Here is a 16672-nt window from a genome sequence, read left to right as displayed (position 1 = left end):
TTGCACACCCCCTTACCGGGGATGTGCCTGGAACCAATGCACACGCCCTTGACCGGAATCGAACCTGGGACCTTTCAGTCTGCAGACCGCCGCTCTACCACTGAGCCAAACCGGTTTGACACCTTCAACACTTTTTAATGAAACTATACCCATTTAGTAAAGACCTGCATTTCTCTAAATCTCTTAAGGCCCAACATAGCTCCATTATTAGGATCACACCTTATAGTCCATATCACACTTTTGCCCGAGATTCTGAAACACAGATCCACTTAAAATATTTTGTGAAGGTTGATGACAATATGTTCATAGGCTATGGGAAAACAGGTATTCTCATATATTACCGATGGATGGGAGTACAAATGGTACTGTCCCATTGTAGAGGGGAATTTGGGCAAAGCCAGAAAAACTGTCTATATATTTACCTTTTAACCCAGGAATTCCATTTCTAGAAATCCATCCCAAATATAAACAGAAATCCTTATAAAAAGAAACATATACAAGGCTATTTATAGCTGTACCGTCTATAATAAAACTAGAAACACTCTAATGTCCATAATAGAAAAACCACTTAAAATAACAGATACAATTTTATAATGGAGTATTATGCTCTTATAAAAAAAGAATGTATTATCTGCTATGGAATGATATATATGGAGAGCTATATTAAAAAAAAAAAAAAAAAAAAGCAAGATGCAAACAGTGTTTATAGTATGCTACTTTCTCCCTAATGAATGTGAGGGGAAATACAAATAAATGTGAAAAAATTTATATATATAATTATAGGAGGAACAAGGAGGGACAGTTTCCCCTAATTTTTTTGTTTTGTTTTACAGATTTACTTATAGAACCATGTAATGTTTCACATAATTATAAAACAATCAACAAAATGTGAGGAATCCCTAAAAATAAAAAGCAAAATGAAACAAGCCCAGTGTCCATCAACAGTACATGAGCGGACAAAAAAGCTGTGGTACATCTATACAATGGAATACAACTCAGACATAAAAAATAAAATCTTACCCATTGTGACAGCATGGATGGGCCTGGAGCACATTATGGTAAATGAAATAAGCCAGACAGAGAAAGACAAGTACCATACCACTTCATTCATGTGGAATCTAATGAACAAATAAACTAACACAATAGAAATAGACTTGTAGATAGAGAACAGATTGACAACTGTCCTAGGAGAGGTGGGTTGTGGGATGGGCTGAAAATGGTAAAGGGGTTAAGATGTTTCTTTCTGGAAATGCTCTTTCTCTCCCCTTCTTCTCTCCCCCTCCCCCCACCTCAAGTCAATAAAAACATTTTCTAAATAAACTATTATGTCAGGTTCAACATGAAGAAGCTCTCATAACCTAGAGATGGGATAATTTGGGGGCGTGCGCGCACGCGCGCGCACGCACAAACACACACACACACACGCACACACACACACACACACACACACGAGTTAGATTAATACAAATGTTAAAATCCATTAGTTCATGATACTAAGAAATAAAAATCTCACTGGCCAACCTCTCGAGAGTGCTAGGAAACGTACTCATTCTGAACACTGAAAAAGTTCAAGAATCATTCATTTATCCTATTTTTCCTGTATGAACCAACTGGTTGAGGTAAGTTCTTTATGAAAAAATAACACCTAATAAATGAAGGAAAGATAGAAGGAGGTATCACCATTTCTGCAACTCTATGGAAATAATAGTTCTAGGTAAAGATTTATTACTGCTAAAGTCATTAAAAGTTGGTAGCAAATTTTACAGTGGATGATGGATCAATCAGGCTGACACCACCTAAAATTTTACCACAAAAGAAATGCAGGTATTATGTGCCTCCCAGAGACATACAATAAGTAAACACCATCTCTCAACTAATCTTATCAAATAATATAATTTAAACCCAACCAAACCTCTAGAATTAAGTATTAGCTTCCAGGAAACTAACATTAATAGAGAAACATGTTAAACACCATTAAAAAAATATAATCAGCAAAGTCCAGGCAAAATGGAAAAACTGAATAAAAGGGGAGTAATATATAGGATCCGATTTAACCACTCAACTGAATGAAATGGGCAGATCTTGTTTTGATCTTTAATAACGTAAACATATATTTTTTTAAATACAATTAAGGAAGTCTAAACATTGACTGGTTACTTTGTATTAAGGATTCATAAATTTCTTGTAAGATTTGTTTTTAATGTGTTAGGGTCCCCAAGTCTATCCTCAGGCTCAGTGATTTGCTAGGGGAATTCACAGGACTCATTCTCACAAGATAGCATATAGTCTGTTCCCAGGTCTATGATTTACTACAGAGATAGGATAAAAAGCAAAATCAACAAAGCAAAAAGGCACATGGGGTGTTGTCCAGAGGAAAACAGGCACAAGTCAAAGACTTCTCTCCCAGTGGAGTCACACTAAAACATGTTTAATCTGTCCAGCAACAAGTTATAACAACCCATGTGAAATACCAGGGATGCACAGTAAAGAATTCCCACCCTAGCTGGTTTGGCTAAGTGGATGGAACGTCGGTCTGGGATTGAAGGGTCCCAGGTTTGATTTTGGTCAAGGGCACATGCTCGGGTTGAAGTCTCCGTCCCTAGTAGGGGGGCACAGGAGGCAGCCAATCAGTGATTCTCTCTCATCGTTGATATTTCTCTCTCTCTGAAATCAGTTTAAAATGTTTTTAAAAGAGAAAAAAAAGAATTTCCAATATTTTTAAGGGGGTAGTCATGGAGGCCCAGCACATACCAAAATTCCAGACATCCAGAAGCAGATGTTCGGCATAAACCATATTGTTCACACAAACAGTTTAAGCATGGTGAACCATTTTTATCAGGGATTTTTCAGAAAATCCTCCTAAAAGTCAAGTTCAAAAAGTCTCAGGTCTAATATGTTAGGTCTTTTCTACGCACTTTAAAAAGAATGCTTTTAGCTATTTTGTCAGTTGAATGCTCTAAGATGTCAAAATAAAGACGAACCTATGAAAATTAGCAAGAACTGGACTCGGTAGCAAAAGCCCTTATCATGATGGACTGTCACTTTGAAAGGAAAGAAAGAGGTTGGGCTTTGAAAAGCATGAATGCCTGACACTCTTGGCTGGCCCAATGGTGAACTTTGGTCCAGAGACTGACCAAGCAGTTCCACAGCGGGTAGAAACTGCCATGCCCTAGAACTGCTGCCATGTTTAGTTACTGGCTGGAGGATGTCCGAGTGTAGTGTTGATCAAACACTGGCTAAAAGTGAGCTGACTGCACTCATTTCTTGCAGCTGGTCAGCAAGTTCTTTCTAGAAGGGAGTTTTGAGCAGTGCACCCACCATAGATACTAAAGCCATACATAAGGTCATGTCTGGTTGAAATGAGGTTAAGGTTTAGGACTTGCTTAAAAATAATCCAGTGGTGCTTGGAAATACTAAGATATAGATGGCCAGGAGTTCACAATGTTTGAAACTGAGTGATGAGTTCATTATACTGTTCTCTCAACCTCTATATAAGTTTAAAGAATTCTACAATAAAAACAAAATGCTTTGAGGCTCAAGTTAAAATCCAAACAAAAGATACTTTTTACTTTCTACTTTTTGCAGTTTCCCCCTGTATGTATATAACATTCAAAGAGTTAATACTCAAGGCTTAGAATAAATTCATACACTTGATTTTTGTTCTCCAGATGCAATCATTTTCAATGCTATTTCTTAAGCTATTTCTTTTATTTACCTCTATATTTTTAAGTAACTCTTGTACTTTGTTTTTGACTTCCAACTATTATTCTACCCATCCCACATGTTCAGTTCATTTGCCTCCATCTTCCTCTTATAATTACCAACACAAGACCCTGCTCTAAGTGTTCACATATGCTAACAATTCTTAGGAAAGAGGTAGGTGCTATTCTATCCCTATTTTACATAAGAGGCACAAAAGTGAAATAAGTTGTTTAGGAAGAAACATGATTAAAAATTCTGATCATTTGGCTCTAGGCACATGCTCCTTCACTGACAAACTTTTTCTTGCTCTTAACAGTATAAATTAAGTTGGTTATAAAAATCAATATTTTTTAAAAATATATTTTATTGATTTTTTACAGAGAGGAAGGGAGAGAGACAGAGAGACAGAAATATTGATGAGTCATCGATCAGCCACCTCTTGCACACCCCCACCAGGGATGTGCCCACAACCAAGGTATGTGCCCCTGACCAGAATTGAACCCAGGATCTTCCAATCTGCAGGCCGATGCTCTATCCACTGAGCCAAACCAGTTTCGGCTAAAATATCATATTTTTATTTATTTATTTAATTTTTTAAACCTCTTTTTTAAAAAAAATATATATATATATATATTTTATTGATTTTTTACAGAGAGGAGAGAGGGATAGAGATCTAGAAACGTCGATGAGAGAAACATCGACCAGCTGCCTCTTGCACACCCCCTACCAGGGATGTGCCCGCAACCAATGTACATGCCCTTGACCGGAATCGAACCTGGGACCTTTCAGTAGGCAGACCGACGCTCTACCACTGAGCCAAACCGGTATTGGCTAAAAAAAAATCAATATTTTTAATAAAAGTTTTTACATGTAGACTAAGATTTACTCACAACTAAATAATGAAATGTGCTTTACATGTCATTTCTTCCATAGCTTTGTTTTCTGTTGATGCTTAACTGTTCTTTTGAGTTCCAACTTGCTTAGTTTTCTGTGTACCCATGGTTAATTTTTCCCCCATTCTGCCAGTTGTAAAATTCCGATATTTCTGATACTCTACTAATCTTTTGGGCTTCAAAATATTTTAAAGACCTGTCCTATCAACTTTGGACACTTGCTGTAGGATTAGACCTATTCCACAGATGTCATAGTAGGACCTCCTTTCAACATTTCCTATATTGAATTCTACTTCCTGAATACATCTTCCTTTTGTTTCCCCCCCTCAATTTGAGTGGGGTGAAGAGTGGTTAAAATGCTTTTTCATATAAATTAACCAATCCTCTTGTTCTCAGCTTTATTTTGTATGCCTACCTCCAAGGTACCTGGTGAATCCAAGGCCTGAGCCTCCCAAAGATTCTTCAGTGCCAATTTACTTGCTTGTTGTTGGCTTCATATCCTTAGTTTTCAGCTTTCTCTTGACCTGCTAAGTTAGGTATCATTTATCCATTAGCTTACCTTCCAAAATGTTGCTGTTTTCTGTCTTTTATTTCTATCCTATTTGTTGTCCTTGGGGATTTACTCATTTCTTTAATTATCTTCTAGGACAGTTTAAGGAGTGGAGACAAACACGCATCTTAATCTGTCAAGTTTATTGTTTACTAGTAACTGGAAGTTTTTATTCATCTTGAGTTGCATTTACTACTCACCATATACCTCCTACACTCCAGTCATACTAATCACCCTTAGGTAACCCCATTATTTCCTACTTCTCTATCTTTGGTATCATATTCTTCAGGAATACAGAAGTATCTCTTCTACCTATATTCTGAGCTCTGGATACTCTAGATACTGGGTGTGCATTTTCTATCACAATATTTATACTGTAAAACAGAACCTTTTCATTAAGGAGCAGGTGTGCTCAAACTTTATTTTTGATTCGAAAATTTATGAATTGTGTGTTTGGAAACACAATTCATAAATACAAAAGTCTGCTTTTATATAACTAAAGCTCTTATTTGAATATAACATACTATGACTACCGTATTTCAAAAAGATCTCCTTGATTATGCTGTGTCTCCTATTCGTCCTTAAGAAGCCTTGATCTAGACAATTCCACATCTATGGGAACACAGAATTCTATGCAGAGCTAGTAACAAAAAGACTATAAAAGTATTATGCTTTGCCAAAACCGGTTTGGCTCAGTGGATAGAGCGTCGGCCTGCGAACTGAGGGACCCGGGTTCAATCCCCCCTGATGGGGGATGTGCAAGAGGTAGCTGATCGATGACTCATCGATGTTTCTAACTCTCTATCCCTCTCTCTTCTTCTCTGTAAAAAAAATCAATAATATATATATATATATATATATATATATATTTAAAAGTATTGTTTTGGTATTCTTAAAAATGAAAAACCTGTAATTAGCTCAACTGCTTTTTACAGTAGTAATCAAGTCTTTTTTCCATTTTAAGTAGTATAGGCAGTTCCCAACACAGCATTACCATCACCCCCATGAATTCTAACATATGGTTGAAGATAACCAGTACAAACTAGTTCATGCAGCTGATTTCTTCCAGCATTTGCGCTGAGAATAACTGTACAAGAGACTGTATGAAACATTTTGGGAAGTGTTGAAAGCTTGAACAACTTCTAAAACAGTGCTCAAGATATCCCAAAGGCCTGAAACACAGAGATAGGAATGTATCAAGGCCAACTTTACCTACACTGAGCTGAGGGCCAACCCTATACGTATAGAAGAATGAAAATAGGGTTCTTCATTCTTTTGTACTACATGACCTCTTGTTCTCAGAATTTGAAGTCAAGGTGTTATTCTAATATAGGTATAAAATAAATTGATAAAATAATCATTGAGTGAAGTCTGGGGAATTATGTTTTAGGGCAACTGATTGCACACTATTTAAAAATAGGTTTATTATAAAATGGTAAAACTACATTTCTCTAGGTGACTTTAAGGCAACAAATAATTTTAGAAAACTCAAACTACACTAAGCAAAGTAGTATAACTAAAATTTCCTCTTAAAACATGGTTTCCTGATGTTAATGTGCTATAAGGATACCATTTATCTGAAGGCATGTTCTAGTTCAGCAAATCTTTAATGTCATACCACATGCAAAAGAAAGCATTTCTTATTCTAATAGATAACATTACTAAGTTTCATGCCTTAAATGTAAAACTTACAGACAATTAAGAATAACTTACTTAAAACTGCTTAGAGTAGCACTTTATATATTACATAAAAATAAATCTCATTTGTAGAACACTTAACAATGTTGGGTAATTATATTAAAAATAATGGAAACAACATAATTAGGTTAAAAGATACCCATGCCAAAAATAAGTCCATATCATTTAAAAATACTTACAAAATATTCTGTCTTTATTAATAAATAAATAAATGAAAATCAAAGAAAAATAAACAAAAACTATTATTACGGGGTACTTTTCAAGGTTATTGGGAAATAATGAACCTAAGTCACATATTTACAGATGAGAAAATTAACGCTGAAAGAGTTTAAGCTAAAAAAAAAATTACCAAATAAACAAAAAACCTAGAATTCAAACCAAATTCAAATTCCTGAACTATATAGAATCTGTAAGAGAACCACTGCTCTGTGTATTTAACAGGCCCCTAAGGTACCTGTTTGAAAAGCAGGTTCCAGGAACCTACTTCAGACCCACCCAATGCAGGGAGTGGGAGGTTTGGTGTCCCTCAACAATCTGCATTTTAAATAACTTACCTGGGTGAATCTGCAGTGTTGATGACCATCTTTTTGAGAAAGACCAATGTAAAGGGATAATGTATATATTTGAAAAGGTAAAAATCAACTTGTATCTGTAAAGTCATTTTTCTAAGCACTATGTGATTATAACACAACAGAAGAGCAATGGGTAAGGTCACAGACCTGTCTAACTTCTTCCGTCCTCCTTTTGATTATCATCCTTTCAGAATTCTGCAAGTCATAGAAAGTTAGAGGAATATTCTCAGTTTTGAGTAAATTATGTTAGTAGCAACCAAGAAGCAATGGGGCAGACTGGTCACTGCACCAGGGTTCTGGAATTAAACCTTTCCTTCTAGGTCCTCATACTGAAGATCAATAGGCTTGGTCTTAATTTCCCCCCCACCAAAACCTAGAAATCATTTTGACTTTGCTCACATTTTTTGGGTACTCTTGTTCTGATGTTTAAAGCTGTCAGTTCTGCTTAGCTATAATATAATAATTATTCATAGTGAAGATATGATAAATAAAAACTTTTACAAGCATTTTTCTTCTTTAAATATATACTTCCTTGTCAGACTATTAGATGTTTTCTAGTTTACTTCTCTTTACAGAAATGAGCTAAAATTTATACATAAAGATTTCTAAATTCAATAAAGCAATTAAAGAAAGCAAATCACTAACAAGAGTAGTATTCTCAAATTCACCTTTGTTAACTGGACTGTAAGACCAAATAAAGGTACATGCTGAATCTTAAAAGCAAGAAAGTATCAGAGAAGATTTAGAGATCTTGTTCAACATGTTAAGTTCAGAAAGCTTATCCTAGAATGACTACTATATTTAAGAGCCTAATTTAACAGGAAAACCAGAACTAAGCTCAGAACAAATATGTATCTACTATGGAGTATTTCCCCCAACCGAGAATATACCAACACACCATAATAGATCAATTCCCCAAAAACATATTATAAACATTGCTTTCTATGCAAAGTTAGTACAGATAAAGACAGTGAGAAACGATCCCTCATTTAAAATCATATACACATCATTTAGCTTGAATGAAGTAATTTCCTTTAGAAATACTTAATTCTAATATTTTTGTCTAAATGGAAAAATCAACAAGACAACTAGACATGTATTAAAATAAGGATGAACACACATATTTGTCAGGTGTTACATATCATCTTCAGCCTTTAATAAAACATATTTACTACATTTAAACTGTCACTATCAATCCCTTTCCCCCATATTGCTCTTTAGTAGCAAATGCTTGATTAAAACTGGACTGAACATTCATTCCAAGACAAATTTCTTTCATTAAAAGAAAGAAAAAAGCCAAATAAACACTAAGGTACTGTGATTTGAACTAGTATTATACCAAACTCAGGCTTACACCTTGGAACGTCTTACTCCATAGTTAAGAGCCTCTGAAACTGCAAAAATTGGGTAACCCTTGGTTCATGTAATGTTTAAAGCTTCTTCCTCTATTTCTATGTTGTGCCATTCTGTACAATACTTTTTGCCAAACAATAATTTACTGACCAGAATCAGGTCCCAGATAGTTGTCTTCTATGCTTCACGAACTAAAACTCAAAGCAAATAAAAAACTCTATTTGTTGACAGATATTCAGATAGCTCAAGCCACCTCTATATTCTTGCCTCTTTGCTATGGCATTCAGGGAATCCAGGGACTGAGTTCTAAGAACACAAATTAATCCAGCCTCAATTTACCAATATTGTCAGTCTTGGCCAATCTCAGATCTTATTATTATTCTGGTTGTTGGTTCTATTACCACCTACTATGACAGAAAGCAGGATGACAGCTCATTTGAAATAAGCTATGTTTTCAACCACGTCAGAAGTATTAGGAAAGTAAAGATTAAAGGGACCCCTTTTAACCTCTTCTCACCCATCCTAAAAATCTGTTAACACCTAAGTCTTTTAAAACATTTTGTGGTAGGAAAAATTACAACCACTTTAGGATCTTGAACACTTAATACTCAATAAGGATTTGGTAGCATAATATTAGGCATATGTGTTAAGGATCACTTGAATGAGAATGTAAGTTCATTTAGTGTGTTGAATAAATATTAAATCCTTCACAACAGCAACTTTTATAGTAGGATTTTGAAAATAAGTAACAAAAACAACTCAGTGTTAGAAAAGCTAAATTTTTAATACTGTCTTCATAAAACATTTAAAAACATTTTGTTGGGGAGTTACTGCTGGGGTTTGGGGAGGAGATGATAAATATGTTCCAAAATTAGTTTGTGGCAATGCACAATTCTGTGAATACATTTAAAACCAACGAATTGCATACTTTAAATGGATAAATTGTATGTGAATTATTTCAATAGTAAGCCATTTGAAAAAAAAAAAAAATCAAGCACTAGCTGGTTTTGCTCAGTGGATAGAGCGTTGGCCTGCAGATTGAAGGGTTCTGGGTTCAATTCCAATCAAGAGCATATGTCTGGGTTGCAGGTTCAATCCCCAGTGTGGCATGCAGGAGACAGTGGATCAATGATTCTGTCTCATCATTGATGTTTCTATCTCTCTCCCCCTCTACTTTCCTCTCTGAAATCAAAAAAAATATATTATTTCAACCTCATTCTAACAGTTATTACATTATTATTATATACTACCTAAAATATTATTAAAATATTTATTAAAAAAACCTTATAGAGAAAGAAACATACTAAATTAAGCCAGGTATTAGGCTACCAAAAACAACAAACCACTTGGGAGCCAGAGATAACCGAGCGTTAAGGAGCCCTTATTATAAACATTAAACAAACAAACAAACAAACAAACAGTAATAGACTGAACAGACCCTTAAATGATTTCTTTGAAAAGACTATTATTTGAAAACAATCTTAAAATGGAAGGCTTTGCTTCTATAAACAAAACATTAATGAAGTCCTCAATAGCATGAGCACTTACTCATCATACTCGATATGATAAACAACATCTTCATCAGCAGCAACAGAGTCTGAATTAGACGTAGAGGGTACATTGTCCAATTTATTTGTGCTCTCTTTGGAATTATGATTTACATTTCCATTAGTCCTTTTACAAGAACTGCCATTCTTCAGGGGAGTTTTGCCACGTGAATGTTCATCAGAAGCTCTAGTAACACTATGTATACGTGCTTCAAACCAGGAACCAAAGGTGACATCTCTGACATCCACCAATTCATTTACCTAAAAAAAAATTTAAAATTAATTAATAAATTTGTAATTTCATCTATTGCTTTAAAAACCTTAATATAACTCAGGTTATTTTTAGAGTTATCACGGTTAAGAATATTTGTAGCTACTTCATGCTTAAAGTAATTTCAAAGATTAGATCAAAACTATTCTTTTTGTATTATACTATAAAAATCCATTATTTATTAGTATAAAAATTAACTTCTAAAAAATTTTTATTGTTGTCGTAACCGGTTTGGCTCAGTGGATAGAGCATCGGCTTGTGGACTGAAGAGTCCCAGGTTCGATTCTGGTCAAGGGCATGTACCTTGGTTGCGGGCACATCCCCATCAATAAAGCAGCTGATTGATGTTTCTAACTCTCTATTCCTCTCCCTTTCTCTCTGTAAAAAATCAATAAAATGTATCTTAATAAACAAACAAACAAACAAACAAACAAACAAATCACAAGATGGTGGCACACATAGCAGAGGCTGGGTTTCCATAACGAGCTGAAACAAGCTATCATTAGGGCCCTGAGGCTGCATAATGCCAGGGCAGGGGACCTAAAGCTGTGCCCCCTGCCTGCCTGGCAGGGCTTGATGGGAGGACCTCAAGACATGCCCCCTTGCCCAGCGGGGCTTGACAGGGTACCTCAAGGTGTGCCCCTCTGTCTGGTGGGGCTTGAGGGACGACCTTAGGCAGTGCTCTGTGCCAGGCCGGGGACCTGAGGCCATGCGCCCCACCCTGGCTTGACAGGGGGCCCTGGGGCTGCACCTCCACCCGGCGGGGCTTGACAGAGGTGGGGCTGGCCAGTTCTGGATTTTGCCCAATTTTGAGGCATGTGGATGGGTGAGGATGTGACTTTGGGTCCGGTGGTGTGCCCCAGACTCTGACAGGAAGAGGACTTTCATATACATTTTGTTAATTTACTTTTGTCTCTGACATTTCTATTACAGAGAAAGGGCAAATAGCAATCTTACATAATAATAGACAAACATGCAAACTGACTGTGTATCTACTACACCACCAGCCAATCAGGAGTGATATGCAAATTACCTGAACAAAGATGGCAGTTAATTTGCATGCACAGGCATGTTTTGCATATGAAAAAACCTATTCTAGCACGAATCCTCATGCATCAGGCTTCTAGTCCTATATAATAAAAGTCTAATATGCAAATCAACCTAAGGGCTGAACAACTGGTGCAATGACTGGTCACTATGATGCACATTGACCACCAGGGAGCAGACGCTCAACGAAGGAGCTACCACCAGCCTGCAGGCTCCAGGCCAGCCAAGGTGGGTGCCAGGGAGCACCCCAATATCCCCGCCAGTCATCCCGCAGAGAAAGGCAACCAGCAACAGCAGTGAGGAATAGGGCCAGCAAATGGGTGGCATCAGGCTGGCCAAGGCAGGTGCCAGTGGAGGGATTGCCCCACAATTGCCCCACAGATTGGCCCTGATCCACCAATCAGGAGCCCTACACATACACAAATTTTGTGCATTGGGCCTGTAGTATTAAAATTATTTCCTCTAGCCGAAACCGGTTTGGCTCAGTGGATAGAGCATCGGCCTGCGGACTGAAGGGTCCCAGGTTTGATTCCAGTCAAGGGCATGTACCTTGGTTGAAGGCACATCCCCAGTAGAGGGCGTGCAAGAGGCGGCTGATTGATGACTCTCAATGTTTCTAACTCTCTATCTCTCTCCCTTTGTCTCTGTAAAAAAATCAATAAAATATATTTTTTTAAAAAATATTTCCTCTAATTCCCTTTTAATGTGCACGATTTTGTGCATCAGGCCACTAGTTAAGTATAATTACCCACTCATGATATGCATATAAACTGTATGGAAAAATACTTTTAAATTCAGAAGTGAAGTTTCTGAACATTACATTTGAATGGGTCAAAATGCCTATAAGAAAAGGGTTAAAACTCTTCTGAAAAACCTGTGTTTTGAAGACAGTTCAGAAGAGAATAATGTAAGTTTTCTGGGCAGTATCCTGTTTTCATGTTAGTCATAACTTGCTTAGTAATCCATTTGAAATTAAAAACTGAAAAAGTCCAAGGCCACCAAATGTACACCACCAAGAAGTCAACCTTAATGCAAACTATGGACTGTGGGTGATGGTGTGTCAACGTAGGTACTTCAATTCTAGCAAATGTACCACTGAGGTAGGGGATGTTGGTAATGAGGAAGGCTATGCATGTGTTTTGGCAAGAGGTATATGAAAAATCTCTGTATTTCCCACTAAATTTTGCTGTGAACCCAGACTCGTTCTAAAATGTTAAGTCTATTGCCCTGGCCAGATAGCTGTGTTGGTTAGAATGTTGTCCCTATGCGCCAAGCTTGTGGGTTTGATAAATGGTCAGGGCATATACAAGAATCAATCCATGAAAACTAAATAAGTGAAACAACAAATTGATTTTTCTCTTCCCTTTCCTTTCTATATCTAAAATAAATAAAAATTTAAAAATAAAATATAGTCTATTAAAAAAAACTAAAAACCCCAAACACTTTCTAATAAAAAAATATTGTTTCATGACAAAGTATACATTGGTCAAGGTACTATGTTCTTTTAATATATAGTTAGTTTTATTTGCTAAATATAACTTAGACTTTATATGAACATGTTAGTAATATTGGTATGGTTTTTATCATGTTTTGCCATGGCTGGTATGGTTCTGTGGCTAGAGCTTCAGACCTAGGACCAAAGGGTCATTGGTTTGATATCTCAGTTGTAAGGTTTGCAGGTTTGAACCCAGGGGCCCTGATCAGGGCTCCTGTGTGAGGCAACCCATCGATGTGACTCTCACATTGATGTTTCTCTTTCTCTCTCTCTGCCTTCCTCTTCCTCCTTACCCTTTTCTCGCTCTTAAAAACAAAAACAATAATGGAAAAAATATTCATTTTTTCCATTATTTTTGAGGATTTTTAAAAAGAATGTTATTATTATTATTTATAAAAGCAAAAGTCTCCCATTTCTATTTTTTTTTAAAGAATTTCTTGTCCAGTTTTTTATTTATATATATGTTTTATTGATTTTTTTACAGAGAGGAAGGGAAAGAGATAGAAAGTTAGAAACTTTGATGGGAGAGAAACATCAGCTGCCTCCTGCACACCTCCTACTGGGGATGTGCCCACAACCAAGGTACATGCCCTTGACCGGAATCGAACCTGGGACCTTTCAGTCTTCAGGCCGACGCTCTATCCACTGAACCAAACCGGTTCATGTTGATAGCAGAAGGAATAAATATCGAAAAGATGTCAATTCCAAACTGATCTATATATAATCCCAATCAAAATCCTTCCAGATTTTTCTGTAGTTTTGACAAGCTAATTCTAAAATTTTTACATGCAAGTGTTAAAAGCCAAAAACCAAGACACCTTTGAAAAGAAATTATATTTGGTGATATCAAAACAGCATTATGGTACTCAGAACAGCGTGGGCACAGGGATAGGCAAACAGACCAATGGAATACAGTAGAGAGCAGTTTGGCAATATCCTATGAGTGAACAACCAGCACTTCTATTTCTAGATAAAAATTCCTGGAGAAATTCTTGAGCACTCACACCAAGATACAAATAGAAGGCTCATAGCAGAACTGTTTAAAACAACTGAAAGCGGAAACAATTCAAATAGCTAATATTGTGACAAATTAATAAAATAAAATGAAATAATATAAAAGTGAAAAATAAAGCTTTAGCCCTAGCTGATCTGGCTCAATGGATAGAGTGTCAGCCTGTAGACTGAAGGGTCCTAGCTTCATTTCTGGTCAAGGGCACATACCCAGGTTGTGGGCTCAATCCCCAGTGGGGTGTGTGTGTGTGTGTGTGTGTGTGTGTGTGTGTGTGCATGCAGGAGTCAGTGGATCAATGATTCTCTCTCTCTCTCTCCCTCTCATCACTAATATTTCTATCTCTCTCTTCCTCTCTGAAATCAATAAAAATATTTAAGTGAATAAATAAAGCTTAATGCAGAATCTCTCAAAGTTGAGAAAAAGTAGAATTCCATTATATAAAATCCAAATACAAGCAAAAGAAAACACAACGCTATAGAAAAACAAGAAAATTATCATAAAAGTCAGAGTAAGTAGTTTACCTTGTTTTGAGAGGGAAATCTGTTATTGGTAGGGGCATATAAGAGGCTTTAAAAAGAAACTGGTATCATTCTACTTCTTAAATTTGGTGGAATTACACAGGTATTTGCTTTATTATGCTTTAAATTCTACCTAATATATTTTACATTTAAAAAAATATATATTTTATTGATTTTTTACAGAGAGGAAGAGAGAGGGATAGAGTGTTAGAAACATCAATGAGAATCACTGATCAGCTGCCTCTTGCACACCCCCTATGGGGGATGTGCCCGCAACCAAGGTACATGCCGCCCTTGACCGGAATCGAACCGGGGACCCTTCAGTCCGCAGGCTGACACTCTATCCATTGAGCCAATCCGGTTTTGGCATATTTTATATTTTTAAAAGACTTTAAAAAGTATTAACAGCCCAAGCTTTACTTTCAAATGGCAATCAATGTACTTATTCAGAACATCCTGAAGAGAACAGAATTTTTAAAACATTTTTTATCTTATTTTATTTTACTAAAAAAAAATTTTTAAAAAACACCACACTTTTAATTAATTTCAGAGAGGAAGGGAGAAGGAGAAAGAGATAGAAACATCAATGATGAGAAAGAATCATTGATCTGCTGACTCCTGCATGCCCCACACTGGAGATTGAGCCAGCAACCTGGCATGTGTCCTGACGGGAATCGAACCGTGACCTCCTGATTCATAGGTCAACACTCAACTCTGAGCCACGCTGGTCAGGCTAAAAAGTTTAAAAACTGACTTTAAGAGAAACATCAACGTGAGAATAAAACTTCAATTTGCTGCCTCCAGCACCCCCCGCACGGGAATTGAGCCTGGAATCTAGGCTCGTGCTCTGACCTAGAATCAAATGGGCAGCCTCTAAGTCACACTGGCCAGGGCACAACTAATAAGAATTCTGAATACAACGTACCTTATATATTCCAATGTCAGGCTCAATAAGCAAATCACGAGCTGATGTAGGTAGCTGACTGGAAGATCTCACCCTTGATGCTTTCTTCACTTTAGGTGGATTATCAGAACAGGGTTTGGCCTGCATATCACTCTGTTTAGATGTGCTAGGAAGATCAGAGTCTGGGCGAGCTAGTAGCTGAATTATATCATTCAGTCCAACATCATAGTCAAATAAAGTATATCCATCTTCCAACTAGAAACAAAAGATAGAAAAAGATTAAAATGCTTCCCTCAAAACTTGATTTTTCTGTATCTTTAGGTACCCAAAGGTCCTGGTCAAATTATTAAAAATACATAGCATTGCAATTTAGAGATCCTGAAACTATTCCTATTACTTTATGGCCTCTGATGTCAGTATTTTCTCAGGACTTCAATAAAATAAGAATAATTCCATATTAGCTATAGGGTACACTGATAGCCACTAAAACAAAAAACAACACATCATTGCTATTATGACCCCATCACCTAAGAAGGAAAAAAAAAATCTAGATTTCTCACCAAATTTTATTTCAATGAACAGTGCCTGAATGCACTGCAAGAGAAATGTTTTATGAAAGTGACTTTTTTTAATATCTTGTGTTCATAAAGACATTAACCATTTCATCTTTCCGAAGATTGTCATTAATTTTTTTTAAATCAAGCAGAAAAAAAACAATTCAAGCAGGAATAATTACATGCTCATGCTATTCCACGTGCCTAAAGTTCTCTAATTACATCCATTTCTTTCTTTCTTTGAGAGAGAAAAATTGATTGGTTATGTCCCACATGGACACGAATGGACCACCACCACCACAGGGAATGGAAACTTTAAGCATAGGGGATGACACTCAAACCAACTAAGTCACACTGGCCAGGGCACATCCATTCCTCAAGCTTGTAAGTTATATCATGAAAAGTCTTCCCGGTTGAATAAATTATCCTGCAACTTACCCGTATTTTAGCAAGGTCTCTATAATACACTGAATTGTGTCAATTCAAATATTTGATATCCTAATACCATCTAACTCAGAATGTGACACTTGGCAAAATGGTCTTTACAGAAGTAATC

At 36.5% G+C, this 16672-nt stretch overlaps 1 protein-coding gene across 2 annotated transcripts in view; it reads right to left on the bottom strand.

Annotated features, from left to right (window-relative positions):
- The window catches only part of UHRF2 (ubiquitin like with PHD and ring finger domains 2), a 49049-nt gene that overhangs the window by 25431 nt on the left and 6946 nt on the right, over nt 1–16672 (bottom strand). For both annotated transcript variants that reach the window (XM_084899589.1, XM_084899590.1), the window contains exons 2-3: nt 15584–15817; nt 10317–10576 (exon numbers count right to left, since the gene is read on the bottom strand). In XM_084899589.1, the coding sequence (XP_084755715.1) occupies nt 10317–10576; nt 15584–15817 (494 nt within the window). The remainder of the gene's footprint in view (nt 1–10316; nt 10577–15583; nt 15818–16672) is intronic.

Source organism: Pipistrellus hanaki (genome assembly GCF_964339955.1).
Source record: "Pipistrellus hanaki genome assembly, chromosome: 11".
Lineage (NCBI taxonomy): Eukaryota > Metazoa > Chordata > Mammalia > Chiroptera > Vespertilionidae > Pipistrellus > Pipistrellus hanaki.
Note: the sequence above shows the minus strand (reverse complement) of the source record. Positions and strands in the feature narration are given on the sequence as shown.